The 15,431-nt window shown below is 46.7% G+C and overlaps 2 protein-coding genes across 2 annotated transcripts; one reads left to right on the top strand and one right to left on the bottom strand.

The window, feature by feature from the left end:
• Window positions 1-1,008: 1,008 nt before the first annotated feature.
• LOC135805440 (L-threonine 3-dehydrogenase, mitochondrial-like) lies at window positions 1,009-6,203 on the bottom strand. Its single transcript, XM_065319471.1, has 6 exons — window positions 5,965-6,203; window positions 3,833-3,946; window positions 3,214-3,536; window positions 2,643-2,733; window positions 2,150-2,419; window positions 1,009-1,977 (listed from the first exon to the last, which is right to left on the bottom strand). Exons 1-6 carry the CDS (start codon window positions 6,068-6,070, stop codon window positions 1,856-1,858), a joined length of 1,026 nt encoding a protein of 341 aa, XP_065175543.1. The 5' UTR covers window positions 6,071-6,203; the 3' UTR covers window positions 1,009-1,855.
• Window positions 6,204-6,479: 276 nt separating this feature from the next.
• LOC135805441 (dephospho-CoA kinase-like) lies at window positions 6,480-15,132 on the top strand. Its single transcript, XM_065319472.1, has 5 exons — window positions 6,480-6,650; window positions 7,432-7,647; window positions 7,959-8,162; window positions 13,889-13,976; window positions 14,484-15,132. The coding sequence occupies exons 2-5, from the start codon at window positions 7,536-7,538 to the stop codon at window positions 14,755-14,757; spliced, it is 678 nt and encodes a 225-aa protein (XP_065175544.1). The 5' UTR covers window positions 6,480-6,650; window positions 7,432-7,535; the 3' UTR covers window positions 14,758-15,132.
• Window positions 15,133-15,431: the final 299 nt, after the last annotated feature.

The raw sequence follows: 15,431 nt of genomic DNA on the forward strand, positions 1-15,431 counted from the left end.
ACGTGTCTGTGCCATAATCTGCCCAAAATAATGGTGACTTCCACCTTACTGGGCTTGCAAGAGGAAACCGCCATTTCCCCCATCAATTCCAAGGATTCATTCATTACACTCAAGCTTGGTACAGCTGTACATACATGTATGGGGGCTTATAATTATACTCTTGCTAATACCAAGAGAAACTGGGAGCTTACGAGCGCTTGTATATACTCTTGCTAATGCTGTAGGGCTTGAACAATGCTACGGTATGTCACAGGCGGAGTCATGACAATGCCGACTTGTGGATCATGGCGTATTAGCAAGAATACACACGCGCGCTCGTAAGACCACCCAGACGGTTTGGGTGGTCTTTCCTTTTTCTTTGACATAACCATACGTCCGTACTAATGCCGCCAAGCTCTTGATACCGCAAGTAGTGACTTGGTTGGGCCCTCCTGTCCTGGCCGAGGACACAGAGAGTGCATGCTAGAACCGAAAACTAAAGTAATATCACACCAGACCAGTACTAGCAAGAATATACTTATAATCCCCATGGGGGCTTATATACTCTTGGTACTACATGTAGTATGAAACATAAGGGATCTGGCCACCGGATATCTTCGCTGTGGTCGCAAGTGGATCCAATTTGGCCCATAAGTCGTTATTAATTTTATTGACTTATAATGTCATCACCTTCAGGGAGTCATCAGCTCTAGCGAAACGCAATGATAGTCATACCAAGATTACATATTGTGCAATTATCGAAACAGCTAGTTGTCCGATGTGTTTAATGTAAGCAATTGGTGATGTATTCGTGATCATACATTATGCTTATGCAATCAACGGAATTCCGTCACCTTGCAGTCGATCTTCCCCGTTTCTCTCCTCATCAAGCTCTACCTGTCTTTGTACATACTAGTACTGTTTTTTCAATCAAATGAACCCCTCGAAATGCCTTTGGGCATTTTCATAATAATAAGAATAATACTAATCCACTCCCTCCACAATGTACCACACACTGTTCCACGTTCATGAAGGTCGCTGCGTTCCTATCAGGAAAGTCAGCTGCGCCCACAGCGCAAGTCTTGTCCTTTACAGTCAGATACTAAGCTAACAGTTACCATATAAAATTAGAATAATTTTACAAGTTAGTTCAAAAGATATAATAGCAAAAGCCTGGCCTGGGCTTCTAAACGGAAATTTGACTATCAATTTTATGAAAATTTTGAAGTGAAGCAAAGTATTGCAAGTCTAAGTAGCATGAGAAAAGGAGTTTGAGGAATAGAAACTAGCGACTGTGAGTGAGCACAGGACAACCATAGCATCCATGGCAGAACTACCGTTACACCTTAACCAGAGGGCTGGTGTGAATCTAAGCTGTTCAGAAGGCAGCAACAAAAACAAAAACAAATCAAGAAAAACAAGCGTGTGGCAGCCCACTAGAAGAGTTTACTATCACCTACGTGGAGCGAGATTCAAACACAAACCGGACCTACACACCTACACACGGTGTTAGAACTAACTACGGTATCATGCCTGGCATAGTATTCTACTGCTGCTGGCATCGTCCGGCGCCTGTAACAAGAACAAAGCAAGCCTGGTGAAGGGAAGCAGTTGAAACCAATAAATCCAGTCAACTTCATTCAAGGGAATCCACCAGGAAAGGTGCGGGAATGACGAAGCACGGGGAAGGAAGGCACATGCCAAGGAACAATACATATATACCTGACCCGCAGGTAGGCTATAGGTCTCATGGATGCACAGACCCATCGAGAAATAAATCAGAAAATCAGAAAATTGACAACCTTGCAGTAAGCATGTGAAAGTATGAAATCTGAAAAAAAGAAGAAGAAGACATACTAGTACCTAGCATATCGTTTTAGTGGTACTTGGCAGCACTTTCCAGCATGCGCCGCACAAGCCGAGATAGATCATACTCATGATTCCAGCCCCAGTCGTTGCGAGCACCAGAGTCGTCGAACACCTCCGGCCATGAGTCAGCTGAGCACAGACAACACAACACAAGCAAAACTTAGCAAATGCAAGAAAATGTGTAATCACGTATGTGCACAACCTGCAAGATAGAGACTAACAGACTAAGGTTTGTATTTCGCTGCAACCCAGCAAGCACTGTGTACAATGGGTTCTGGAGTTGCGCACTACGTTCTCTTACCAATAGCTTGGACAATAGGGTCTGGTTTATACGTGACGGTGAAGTCCTTCTTGTGCTTGCGAATCTCAGCAACAAGTTCCTCGGGTGTGAAGCTCATCGCGGTCACGTTGTAGGTGCGCAGGCGAAGGCTATCGGCCGGTGCTGTTAGCATTTCCACGGTGGCACGCACACAGTCCGACAGATACATCATAGGCAGGCGAGTGTCTGGCCGAAGGTTGCACTCGAATGGCCGATCCTTGGCAGCCGCCACGGCCATGTGCACGGCATAGTCTGTACAGCAGCAGCAGCAGCAGGCAAGCAAGCATAGTAAAGACAAGCGCACAGGACATCACAGTCAAGCTCACAGAAGAACACACAAGTGCACGTCACTTGTACTCGACCCACGAACTTGGCAGGGCTTCGCCTTTCAGATCATGAGCAAGCAAATCAGGAATGACAAGGTGCACACACGGCGGAGGACACAAGGTACAGTGCATGTTGTCAGGAACTTTACCTGTTGTGCCACCACCAGGTGGAGTATCAGCTGACAGAACGCCGGGGAAGCGCAGTGAACGAAAGTCCAGGCCCCTGCTCGCCTGGAAATACTGCAATGGAGCAGACAAGGCCAACACAAGTAGTTAAATAGAGATCACAGTTTACAGACATGTCTCCACATTGTGAGAGTGACAGCAATACTCAAAACCACCCATAGTAACTAAGCTTGTATCAAAGTAATGCGACTCTGTTTTTAATACTTGGACATGAAGTCCAGAAAGTATGATTGCTAAGTGTAATCACATTTTGGTCTCATAAAAACATAATGTAGATACTACAGTGCTTTTGGTATTCAGGTGAAGCAATTCCCCTTATTTATTTCACGCACACACGCACACACACACACACACACACACACACACACACGCACGCACACATAATACGGAAAAAGCCACTCAAACGCAAGCCTACACAGAGAAACAGTTTAAAAAAGAATGAGGAACACACATAGGTAGATAGACATGAACACGCACATAGGTAGACCCTGACAGACATGAACACACACATGGACATGACAAGCAACAACCTACCTCTCCGAGTAACTCCATGTGAACCTTGGACACTCCATAGATAGTCCTGGGCCTCTGCACTGTCAAGTCGGGGGTGGGGTTGCGTGGACAGTGAGGTCCGAACGCACCGATCGTGCTCGGAATGAACAAGCGCAGGTTGTATTCCTGGGCAATCTGCATGCAGGAATGTACGCTGTCAATGTTGACCTTCATCGCCAGCGGTATGTTGCTCTCACCCACCACACTCAACAGAGCACTGTAATGCACGAGAGTGGTGATGCGCTCTTCCACAACGGTGCGACGCAGCGATGCCTCGTCAAGGACATCCAGGTAGGAGTATGGACCTGTACACAGAGGAATGAGAACACAAGAAGACAAGAAGACAAGTTATATGCATGTGGTCAAGTGTTAGACAGCACCAGTCACAAACATTCTTCACCACTTGACCACAACACACCAGCCGGCCTCTAGTGATTTGCAAGAAATCATTGCAAAGCTAGAATGCAATAGAGAAAAAAATGAAAGAGAAGGAGAGAGGCAGAGGCAGGTCTAGAGACAGGTGGAGACAGCCAGCCAGCCAGCCAGCCAGCCAGAGAGAGAGAGAGAGAGGGAGAGAGGGAGAGAGAGAGAGAACACTCACCGGCAGAAAGCACATCACTGGGCGCTTTCTTGATGTCGGTAAGTACAACACTGTCATTGCCATGAGTCTTGCGCAAGACAGATGCTAGGCTTCGACCCAGCTGCCCAAGTCCTCCTGAGAGCACAGTCATGCACATGCAGATACCAGTGCACACACAACACACAAACATATTGAGAGTAAGAAAGTAGGAAGGGTGATGCACCAAACTAACAACTAGGCCTCCGTATAGTGCTCTGGTAATACAAAGCAGAAGCCTGAGGTTGAGCCCCCCCCCCCCCCCCCCCCTCATCGTGCAACAAAGTGAGTTTTACATCTACTGTGCTGAGACCACTTTGGCTGAATTTGCTGATCCAGACAGCTGTTCCACTCGGGACAACAGAAATGTAGTTGAAATCATGTAAGGGGCCATCCGTAAATATAGATATTTATTTAGAAACGAAAACTAGTCGTTTAGGGGTGAGGGGGTTGAGCGCCTGTTCGTTTCTCGAAAAATATCGATGCACAGTTTGTATGTGTGGGCAGGTCCAGAAAAAATAAAAAAATATCGATACTATGTACCGTTTGTATGTGTTCGTTTCTCAGGGAGGAGGAGAGGGTTGAAGAGAAACGACTAGTTTTCGTTTCTAAATAAATATCGGTATTTGCGAATGGCCCCTAAAGAGCAAAATTGCCCCAATGCAAACTAGAACAATCCCATGAACCGAGCGAGAGCCAGTTAGACTGACTTTTACACATCCACAGCAACACCGCCATCGCTGCGGAACAAAGGGCAGACCCCCTCCAGCTGCTAAGCAGTGCGAAGGAAAGCATCATATTCATAGCATTACGAAATATTGTGGTGCACCAGAGATTCAGACACATGCACGAAACGGAGGTAACGCACTGTAAGCGTGCAAAGCAAATTCCATCACATGGAATGAGGCCTTTTGATATACATCTCCCCATCAAACCACATAGTGCACTAGTAGGCAATCCACTAGTGACCAGGACTGCACAGCAACTCGATGATAATCCGTGTGGGTGTTTTTCAACAGTATACCGGTTGGGTGGTAGTGGTCATCATGATTATTTTCCTTTGGGGACGGAGACGAAAATTAAAAAAAAACTAACTGACTAAGAAAGTAGTGGACACCACACAACTGCATTATAAAGAAAGGGGGTTTGTCAACTGACAGCTGCTCTATTCAGTTGCTATTCACAATCGGCGCATGCGCTGGATGAAAAATTCTCTATTGTGACGTCGAAAAATTAAAAAAAAACTAACTTCGCCTATAATACGTTGAGCTGCAGCACCGAGTTGAATTTCATGACACTTCGACAGGAGCCATGTTTGTAATCATGCGGTTGTTGACATTTCCTCACATGAGTAATGGGACGTCTGACATCCCGAGGAAGCCACACCATCACAACAACTACAAGTCACCCACCGCCACTGACATCAGCTGTCGTTTTCTAACCACAACACATATACATCTCAGCTAGAGCTGAGTGAGAATGCCTGTTACACTGATGTAGCCTATTACTGAAGTAGCTGCATTGTCCTCCTCCTGCAGTGTATCAATTCTACAGGTCACCCTCACAGGCATAGAATAACAGGATGCACAATTACACTGACTTCACAGTGGCCACACAGGAACAGGCCTAACAGCTGTCCCTACAAACAGCTAGCTTCAAGTGGAAAGACAATGGGCTTCCCCTCCACAACATGTGAAGTTTGATAAAGAAGGTGCTGACATAATTATCCCATATTTTCCTTTCTTCCACAGATACTATAACTAGTTCAAAACATGAATTCTCAGGATTTCATCCACTCTGTTCACCAACATTGTAAACCAAGTAGTGCACTGCAGCTGTAGGTACTTGTCACGATGCAGAGTACCACTCCAATGAAGAGTGCATGTGTTGTGGAGGTGAATGGTAGGGACAATTCGAAAAAATGAGGACATGTTGGCTACTCCAATAATTAAAAGTTATACATGTACCAGCTGTGATGGCGATATGCAGAGAAAAACCTACTCCTCCGCTACCACCACGTGCGATTTTTTCAGCAGGGAATTCGGGATACAAGGGCATGCAAAGTCTAGAAATACAAAGTATAAATGATGAGAGTTCAGTCAGTAACGTCCACTGACCTGTGATGAGCACACGAGGTGGTGTCGAGTCTGTGCTCAAATGGCGAACTGCAGACGAGGGCAGGGCCAAAAACCTCTGTCCGCAACGGCAAAACATACTGTTCATCCTACGGGTTGACTACTAAGCAACGAAGCTGTAGCAAAACAACGTTTCAGGGAGATCGACGGAAAGCAACCCTCACCACAGGCTGGTCCCTGATTCCTCTTCTCTTTCTGGCCTCGCTCGACTACTTGTATCTCACGATCACCCAATACAAGGCATGCATGCCGCATTTTCTGTGTGCTCGTGATTTGATCAGATGATGGAGCACTGCTCAGCTGGTCTACCCGGCGTAGCTGCATGCGCCGATCGCGATATCGTCGCGTGAATGATGAGCTCATTTTGGGGGCATGTCCAGGGCGCGACGCAGCCAGATTTTGAACGAGGCACCATATCGTGGTCATTGATCGAGCGGGAAAATCCCGTCTATTAAAAGTAGTTCACTTTCGAATCTTTGATTCGAAAAATCTTTGTTTGGTGTGGCATTCGCAGAGCGAGGTGCTCAGTATTTATGGCTTGCTGTACGAGTACAAACTGTGTCACGTATCCTTCTAGTTCTACTGTTCTTGTTCTACCCATCGAAGTGATAACTGAGTTTCAGCAAGACTACTGAGTTACGTGCTGTGAGTGGGACAGAACACTGCCGGTGAGGGCGTAGGTAGATGAAATTTGCGTTATAATTTTGGCCAAATAAAAGTTTGGCCTATAACTTATAATATAATTACAAGGCCTATGACTGCATACATGTAATTATTTTACATGCACAACGGGTCTGCCAGATGTACTACATTTGCCGAAGCCTGGAATATAGCTGTATTGCATATTGTAGCTACTACTACTAGTACATGCAGCAAACTAGCCATTCAAACGAACTGTACCTGTCACTTATTCCCGACATCAACATCATCAAATCATTATCCCCTTACTTTAATCTATCCGGTACAAGCGAACCTGTGGGTGGACCTAATTGGATCCACCGACTTGAACGCGGCAGTGCTTAATAATAATAATAAGAATATTCCCGACATAGTGCGTCTGGCAAAGCCAGCGTCCAACGTTCCTTAAACCTTTTGTCCGTGCAGGTAGGGTATGTTCGCATTACCATGTCCCATGTGACCAAATGATGACAGGTGAACTGTGTTCCGTATATGCACCGTGCCATCGTACCCAGCCCGTAGACATTTTATGTACCCAAACATATCCAGTAAAGTGAGGAACCATGAGCGAAATGTCATTTTTATAACAGCATCGATTTAAGAGTCAGCGGAGACTAGCAGACCAATATTGTATTGAGGTATCAACAATTCAACATGACCCCCTCTCTCCTCCCCCCTCCCCCCCCCCCCCCTCTCTCTCTCTCTCTCTCTCTCTTTTGTTCTCTCCCCCCCCCCCCCTTCTCTTGCTCTCTCCCTCTTTAACCTGCTCAGACGTGAGAGTTTGGCAGCCGATATGAGTGTATAAGGCACAGCTTGGAGGACCAAGAAGGAAGTGGGTATTATAGTTAGCCCCTGGCAGAAGCCACTTCAAAGCCATGTTCATCGTCGGTCTCACAGGTGGCATAGCCACTGGCAAGTCGACCGTATCTGGCATGATACGGGAGCTCGGCTGTCCTGTGATTGATGCTGATCAAATATCTCGAGATGGTGAGTGTAGTGTACAACACACGTAGCAAGGAAGCCACTGGTGATTCCAATAACGCCACTCGCTCTATTACTCGTCTTTTATTTTTGGTGTACGTCTCACCAACTGGTTATTCAATGTGAGCATAACGAATTTATAGATCATGCGTGTGATGCCACCGCCACTAAAAACGTACGTTTGAAATACGGAACACTGAAGAGAGAGGAAACTTGTTGATTTTTGAAATAATGAAGTCCACCAGTCTACTGGTCTATCTTCTTTGCTCACACTCTGGTGTTTGGTGTTTGTTTCGTTTGAACTTGTGAGCTTGCAGTTGTCGAAGTTGGCCAGCCTGCTTATAAGAAGATTGTGTCCGAATTTGGTGAATCAGTACTGTTGCCATCTGGGGAACTAAACCGGGCTGCACTTGGAGAGATTATTTTCAACGATGAATCGAAACGGCGGCTCCTGAACAAATGTACCCACACGTATATCCATCGGCGAATGCGGTACATCGTGCTATGCAGCTTTCTACGTGGTAAGGTGCTGTGTGTGTTCTGTTGCGACTGCTGTACTTGATTCCAGGCGTATCTACTATTTCTTCATGCTAATTAGCTGGTATTAGTGTTGGCAAGGGATGTTAATTTTTTTTTAAAGAAGTAAGGTTCGCACATCCGCATTACCACCGGCTATACAATTGCCATGAGACACAGAACAACAAGGGCAAGCAAGGCTAGTTTGTGACACAGAACAACAAGGGCAAGCAAGGCTAGTTTGTGACACAGAACAACAAGGGCAAGCAAGGCTAGTTTGTGACACAGAACAACAAGGGCAAGCAAGGCTAGTTTGTGACACAGAACAACAAGGGCAAGCAAGGCTAGTTTGTGACACAGAACAACAAGGGCAAGCAAGGCTAGTTTGTGACACAGAACAACAAGGGCAAGCAAGGCTAGTTTGTGACACAGAACAACAAGGGCAAGCAAGGCTAGTTTGTGACACAGAACAACAAGGGCAAGCAAGGCTAGTTTGTGACACAGAACAACAAGGGCAAGCAAGGCTAGTTTGTGACACAGAACAACAAGGGCAAGCAAGGCTAGTTTGTGACACAGAACAACAAGGGCAAGCAAGGCTAGTTTGTGACACAGAACAACAAGGGCAAGCAAGGCTAGTTTGTGACACAGAACAACAAGGGCAAGCAAGGCTAGTTTGTGACACAGAACAACAAGGGCAAGCAAGGCTAGTTTGTGACACAGAACAACAAGGGCAAGCAAGGCTAGTTTGTGACACAGAACAACAAGGGCAAGCAAGGCTAGTTTGTGACACAGAACAACAAGGGCAAGCAAGGCTAGTTTGTGACACAGAACAACAAGGGCAAGCAAGGCTAGTTTGTGACACAGAACAACAAGGGCAAGCAAGGCTAGTTTGTGACACAGAACAACAAGGGCAAGCAAGGCTAGTTTGTGGCTACTCTGAGTTTCAGGCTACACAGTCATCAGGCAACATGAGGATGCTATTGGCCATGCCGGTATTTATGCCAGGAGAAATATGGATGGATTTTGTGATGCTTTGCACTCTCGCAAGCATATGATACGGACAAGTCGAGCACTTTGCTGTACATCACGGGTGGCTTCAATGCAAAGGCTGGCACCCGCAAAGCAAGAGAAACTACGGTCGGCAGTCACGGCAGGGGAAAGCGGAATATAGCTGGCCAGCTGCTCCTGGATTTTTGTGAATGTAACAACCTATTCTTGGCCAACACATCATTTCAGCATCCAGCACGCCACATTACTACCTGGACCGGGTGGCGGAAGGATAGCCAAACACAGAAGGTTGTACCGGTCTACAACCAGATAGATTATGTACTGTGTCGCTCGTCTCAAAAAAGGCTCTTGAGGAATAGCAGAAGTTATGCTGGAATTGAACTTACAACTGATCACCGACTAGTTGTTGCTGAGTTGGACCTCTCCAGACTAGATGGAGTGCTCCATGGCAGACAACGAACAGTGACAGGACCAACCTCAGTACCCTCCGTCTCGGCGGACAAGATCAACGTCAAGAAACTTGCAGAGAGCAAGGAGGTTCAATGTCAGTACCGGGAGGCAGTCACGGAGTCTTTGCGGTCACTGGATAAGGAAATATCCTGTCAAAAAAATTATGAAAAATTATTATTATTACTAATTTCACCAGTTGTAGTCTTCGGGGTGCTGAGTCGAATGGTCTTGGTCCGAGAAAGCTGAGACGCTCCCTTCCTACTTGAATCCCAATCGAACTCGCGCACTTCCACCGAAACTGGGTGACTGCGCCCTACTAGATGGGGATTTGTATGCAAAATGTCACTAAAAGCGCCATTTCGTTCTTATAAAAGCACGGATGACCGCGATTGGCCAATATGTTGTAGTCTTTTGGACGCTGAGTCGACTGGTTTTGGTCCGAAAAGGCTGCGATGCAGCGTTCCTCCTTTATTCCCAATCGAACATGGTTGAACAAGCGGTCACGTGCTCCTGCGTACACCAGTCACCTGGTCACCGTGCCTGCAGGGTACAACTTACTAGCCTGTTTGACCTTTTTTGGGTGCAGTCCTGTCACTCGAGTTGAACTCAAGTTGAACCTTGGTGTGAAAGTTGTCGCCTGCTGGCGTGGTGACCAGGTGATTTGGGCACCCAGGAGCACGTGACCACTTGTTCAACCATGTTCGATTGGGAATAAAGGAGGAACGCTGCATCGCAGCCTTTTCGGACCAAACCAGTCGACTCAGCGTCCAAAAGACTACAACATATGGGCCAATCGCGGTCATCCGTGCTTTTATAAGAACGAAATGGCGCTTTTAGTGACATTTTGCATACAAATCCCCATCTAGTAGGGCGCAGTCACCCAGTTTCGGTGGAAGTGCGCGAGTTCGATTGGGATTAAAGTAGGAAGAGAGCGTCTCAGCTTTCTCGGACCAAGACCATTCGACTCAGCACCCCGAAGACTACAACTGGTGAAATTTTAATTTTTGCCTTAACTTCTCCTTTAACACTATCAGTACGAAGAGTTGGTGGACAAGCCGTTGATTATTCACTCTCATTGTAATATCAAAAAGTATTCTTTCTAGACCAAAGAGTGGTATATTTGATAACATTTAATAACGATAGAAATTTTTACGATACTTCTCCAGACGTTTCGTTGTTCTGAACAACATCGTCAGTGGATAAAGAAGTATCAGTACGGTTGCGAGCAGCGTTGTGGGGCACGAGAAAAAGCCGCAAAGAAGACAATCGACGGATCCCGAGATAGTAAGGCTGTCGAAGAAGCAGAAGGAGCTTAGACTGAGCTGGGCAAGCACAACTAACATTAGTAAATGGGCGGACTTGAAAATTCAACGCAACATCATTCAACATGACATCAGGCGGCGATGCAAAGAGAGCAACGAGAGGAGATTGAACTCGATGGCAGAGGAAGTGGAGAGATTGAAAGATGGTGCCAGAATGTTTAAAGCTGTGACAGTTATGACAAGAAAGCAAGCACAGAAAGTGGTGGTCGAGGACTCCCAGGGAAGAATTGTTGGAAATGCCGAAGAATCCCTGAATATCATCAGAACGCACTTCAGCACGCAATTCAATCGCAACAGTGAGAAGCCTATCGACCCATTTGAGGGAAAGCCGAGGCCTCTGCAGCATCCAATAACAGCAGCAGAACTAGAAAAGTGCATCGGGCGCCTCAACAATGGCAGAGCACCAGGCCCGGATGGGTGAATGCTGAGTTGGTGAAGTATGGTGGCGCCGAACTAGCAGCCAGGATCGCTCTCTGCCTCAACCGCATGTTCGAACTCCATAGCCCTATAGATCTAGGAGCAGGCACCCTAATCCTACTGCAGAAGCCCAACAAGAAAAGGGGACCGACCAGTAATTTGCGCCCAATCACTCTGCTGGATTCCGTCAGGAAGGCTGTATCATTATTGACCCTCAGACGTATCCAACCGGCAGTGAATAAGTACCTTAGCCCTACACACAGTGGATTCAGACCCGGAAGGTCGACGGCGGATGCCGTCTGGGCACACCGGTGGATGGCTGCAATTGCCCAGAAGTACCAGAGCGTAATAGAGATTCACGGAATAGATATGTCGAAGGCTTTCGACACCGTTTCAAAGGAGAAGCTGCTGAGTACCATGACAGCAATCGTCACGGAGGATGACATCCGACTGGTACGGATATTGCTGTCAAACACAACCATATCTGTCCGTCTTGGAAAGGAAGTTTCACCTGATTTCAAGTCCACCATCGGAACCCCCCAAGGTGACTCTCTCTCTCCTGTAGTATTTGTGATCTACCTGGAATCAGCCTTGAGGGAGATCAGAGCATCGATTCCGCCCAGGCCAATGCGCGACATGGCTCTACCACCAGAAGTGATTTATGCCGATGACACTGATTTCATCAGCCAATCCAGACCCTGGCTGGAGAGCATCGAACCGGATATCATCGCTATCCTTGGAGACTGGCACCTAAAGATCAACAAAGATAAAACAGAAAAAAACAACATTGCGCCGGGAAGGAGACCGCCTGGCTGAAGTATGGCGGAAAACAAAAAAACTCGGATCACTCCTCGGCGACGAGGAAGATGTTGCACGAAGGAAACAATTAGCAACGGCAGCCTTCAGAGCGCTATTTACGGTATGGTGTCGTCGATCGATCATCAGCGAAAGTCTACGGCTAAGGCTTTACAACGCGTTTATCATCCCTGTGCTAACGTACAATGGAGGCACCTGGGGACTGACGGCTTCAGCATGGGAGCGTCTGGACACATTCCATCGAAGACAACTTCGGAGTCTCCTGGGTATCCGCTGGCCGCAGGTGATTCCAAACAAAGCCCTGTACGGCAGATGCCACGCAGAGCCCATCAGTGCCCTCATGCGGCGATCCAGATGGGACCTGTTTGGGCATATCCTCAGACTCCCTCAAGACACGCCTGCCGCCCTCGCTATGCGGAGTTACTTCACCTGTGGGGACAAGGTCTGGCGAGGGCGGCCACGGACAACCATCGTGTCCACACCATCCGCGGACCTAGAATCAGCAGGACTGAGGAGTCTGAGGAACTTGGCAGACCTGGAGCACCTGCAGGCCATCGCCGCTGACTGGCCTGCGTGGCGCGAGCTGTGCCAGGATGTACGCAGTAACTAACGGATGGGACAGAGGCATTGTACAGATCCCGTGCATTTAGCACTTACCATCGACCATGAGTTACAAACCTATCGTCGTTGTCTGTTATTCTTGTTTAATTTTTTGATCTTTCGAATAGATGCCGTGCATTGAGCACCTATCATCGAACATGAGTTATGTGCCTATCGCCTGCTGTCTTACATTTATTTTTTTATTTTTTTATTTTTTTCCTCTCTGCCCACTCTGCCTGTCTTCTGGCACATGCGAATACGTGGACTTACTGTTGACGTAAACGCGGACGTGCATATAATAATAATAATTTTCATGGGGTGTTGATTCGATAGTGTTTTAAAGTGCTGTGTGGAAATCTGTGTATGAGTGTGGGAGCTGTATAGGTTTCAGGGCAAGCAATGTTTTGTTAGTTTAAAAGTGTGGTTGGTTTGGGCAGGAGGCTCTGTACAGAGTGTGTGGTTGTGGTAGGCAGGGAGCAGTGGAGGCAGGGACAGTTGTGTTAGTTTCGTGCCTAGCAGTGTAATATTAGAGCAGAGTATGTGGCTGGCGTGGGTAGGAGGTTGTGAGCAAGGCGTCGCCGTGTGGCAATTGGCAAGAGATGTACGTACTGGCATCCATGTAGAGTGGAACCTTGCTTTCCGACTACCTCACCTATCTGACGACTTTTGCTCGGTCCCAGATTTCCCTAAATAAGCATGCATACATGATGATCATTTTCACCAATCAGACCATCCTGGAGATCGAACCACTTTGCCTGACGGTCGGAAATGCGGTTGGAATTCTGCAGTTCCACTGTACTTCAATCATGCATTCTGCAATATTATGCGTCTGGTTTCCCTAGGTGGCCACATCACTCTCTTGGCACCTAACCTATCCACAGATGAGAGAGCAGCAGTGGGGAAACGGAGTGGCCATTTTTTAGAAGAGCCCCCTAACGTTGATAACGTGCCCTGGCATATACCATACTACGAGCAGCCGAGTGTACTTCGAAGTAGATGTAATAATAGTATAATACTGCACACAAAAAATCTGGATACAGCTTGTCAGTGTCTGCCCTTTCCCTTCGGTGCCTTGATCTGATGTGTCTGTGTGTCTTGAATTTTTGTATGTGTTCCAGGACATCAGTTCATTGTGATGGATCTACCCCTGCTCTATGAAACAGGGACGTTCCTGAAGCTCTTCCACAAAGTCATTGTTGTTGAATGGTAGGGCATGTCCGTAATAAGTTGCTAGCGTCTTTTCTCATGCACTGTTTCTTGTAGGGTAGTATACTGTAAGTTCCATGCGAACTAACTCGGGAAAGCCTGTACTTGTTCGGGAGTTGTGGAAAGGTTTGTGCCAAGCCAGGCAGTGACACTAACTTGATCTATGGCCTACACCAGTGTGGTAGGTCAGTTCACCAGACTGACAGCGGCATGCAACTGATCATGCACGGCTGAGGAGCTCAGCATGCTGAGATGGAGGCTGTCATTCACCATTGCTGCATGCACAGTGTTTCCTGGGAGCAACTTCCAGTACGTTTGTGGTACTAGTGGAAGGCGAATGGAGTTCGATAGACAGAGAGAAACATCATCACGAGCCGTTTACTGCATGATACGGATGCGAGCTAGTAATTCTATTATGCTGATGCATGTGTGTGTGTGTGTGTGTGTGTGTCTCTCCATCTGTTTGTGCGTGCCTGTGTCCGTCTGTGCATCCTTTCATATCGGCAGCACACCGGATCAGGAAGTTGAGCGTCTCATGCTGAGAAATAGCTTATCCCGTGAACAGGCACTGGCACGAATCAACTCGCAAATGCCACTGGAGCAGAAAGTACAACGGGCAGACATAGTCATATCAAACCGTGGCACTCTGGAAGAGACACGCCAACAAACAGTAGCCATTGTGAATCAGCTGAAAGCATCCAACATGCACATATACATGCGCCTGCTCTTCTTATCGGTGGTCTCTCCTTTTCTCTTGACGCTGTACTGGGTTTTTCGTTGATATGATGAGAACAGCGAGAGGTGGCCGTTCCTAGGCATGTGTGTTTCGAAAGTTACATAGACAAAATTATATGCAGCAACTATTATATGTAGCAACTATAAATATCTATTTTTGATTGGGGTGGGGTGTTTGTTTGTGACGTTTGCTGCTGGAACTATATTTTCATGCCTTGTTATTGTTCCTTTTTCTTGATAAAATCTTATACGACGCGTTATCGCTGGTCGTTGATATAGACCCGGGAGCAGTAAAAAATGCCAACCCCCTGATAATAGTGAGGTTCTGCTACCCGTGAAGTAGGGTGTTTGTTTGTGACGTTTGCTGCTGGAACTATATTTTCATGCTTTATCCTTTCTCTTCATAAAGTCTTATACGATTCGTCATCGCTGGTCATTGATATAGACCGGGGAGTAGTAAAAAAATTCCAATCCCCTGATAATAGTGAGGTTCTGCTATCTGTGAACGTAGGGAACAAGTGTCTGGGTTACTGTAAAAAATGGCTAATTTTAGCGAAAGGAGTGTTTTCGCTACAGCTTTGCCGCACCAATCGAAATTTTTGCGTGTACAGTACTATCAAGAGTACATAAAAGGTTAATGTACTCTTGGTACTATTCATCCTTCTTTTTAAACTCTGAAACTCGGATCGCTAAAATATTTCATCGCGAATTGTTCCAGAT

The sequence above is a fragment of the Sycon ciliatum genome, chromosome 1 (assembly GCF_964019385.1).
Source record: "Sycon ciliatum chromosome 1, ocSycCili1.1, whole genome shotgun sequence".
In the NCBI taxonomy this organism is placed as follows: domain Eukaryota; kingdom Metazoa; phylum Porifera; class Calcarea; order Leucosolenida; family Sycettidae; genus Sycon; species Sycon ciliatum.

Bases quoted from the DNA above. Each gene is read 5' to 3' on its own strand.
- LOC135805440 (XM_065319471.1), bottom strand. From the start codon at position 6,070: ATGAACAGTATGTTTTGCCGTTGCGGACAGAGGTTTTTGGCCCTGCCC. The intron at 3,947-5,964 runs GTCAGTGGACGT...CTGTGCTCTCAG, and splicing joins ACCTCGTGTGCTCATCACAG to GAGGACTTGGGCAGCTGGGT. The intron at 3,537-3,832 runs GTGAGTGTTCTC...CTCTGTGTACAG, and splicing joins CAGTGATGTGCTTTCTGCCG to GTCCATACTCCTACCTGGAT.
- LOC135805441 (XM_065319472.1), top strand. From the start codon at position 7,536: ATGTTCATCGTCGGTCTCACAGGTGGCATAGCCACTGGCAAGTCGACC. The intron at 7,648-7,958 runs GTGAGTGTAGTG...GTGAGCTTGCAG, and splicing joins TGATCAAATATCTCGAGATG to TTGTCGAAGTTGGCCAGCCT. The intron at 13,977-14,483 runs GTAGGGCATGTC...TCATATCGGCAG, and splicing joins AAAGTCATTGTTGTTGAATG to CACACCGGATCAGGAAGTTG.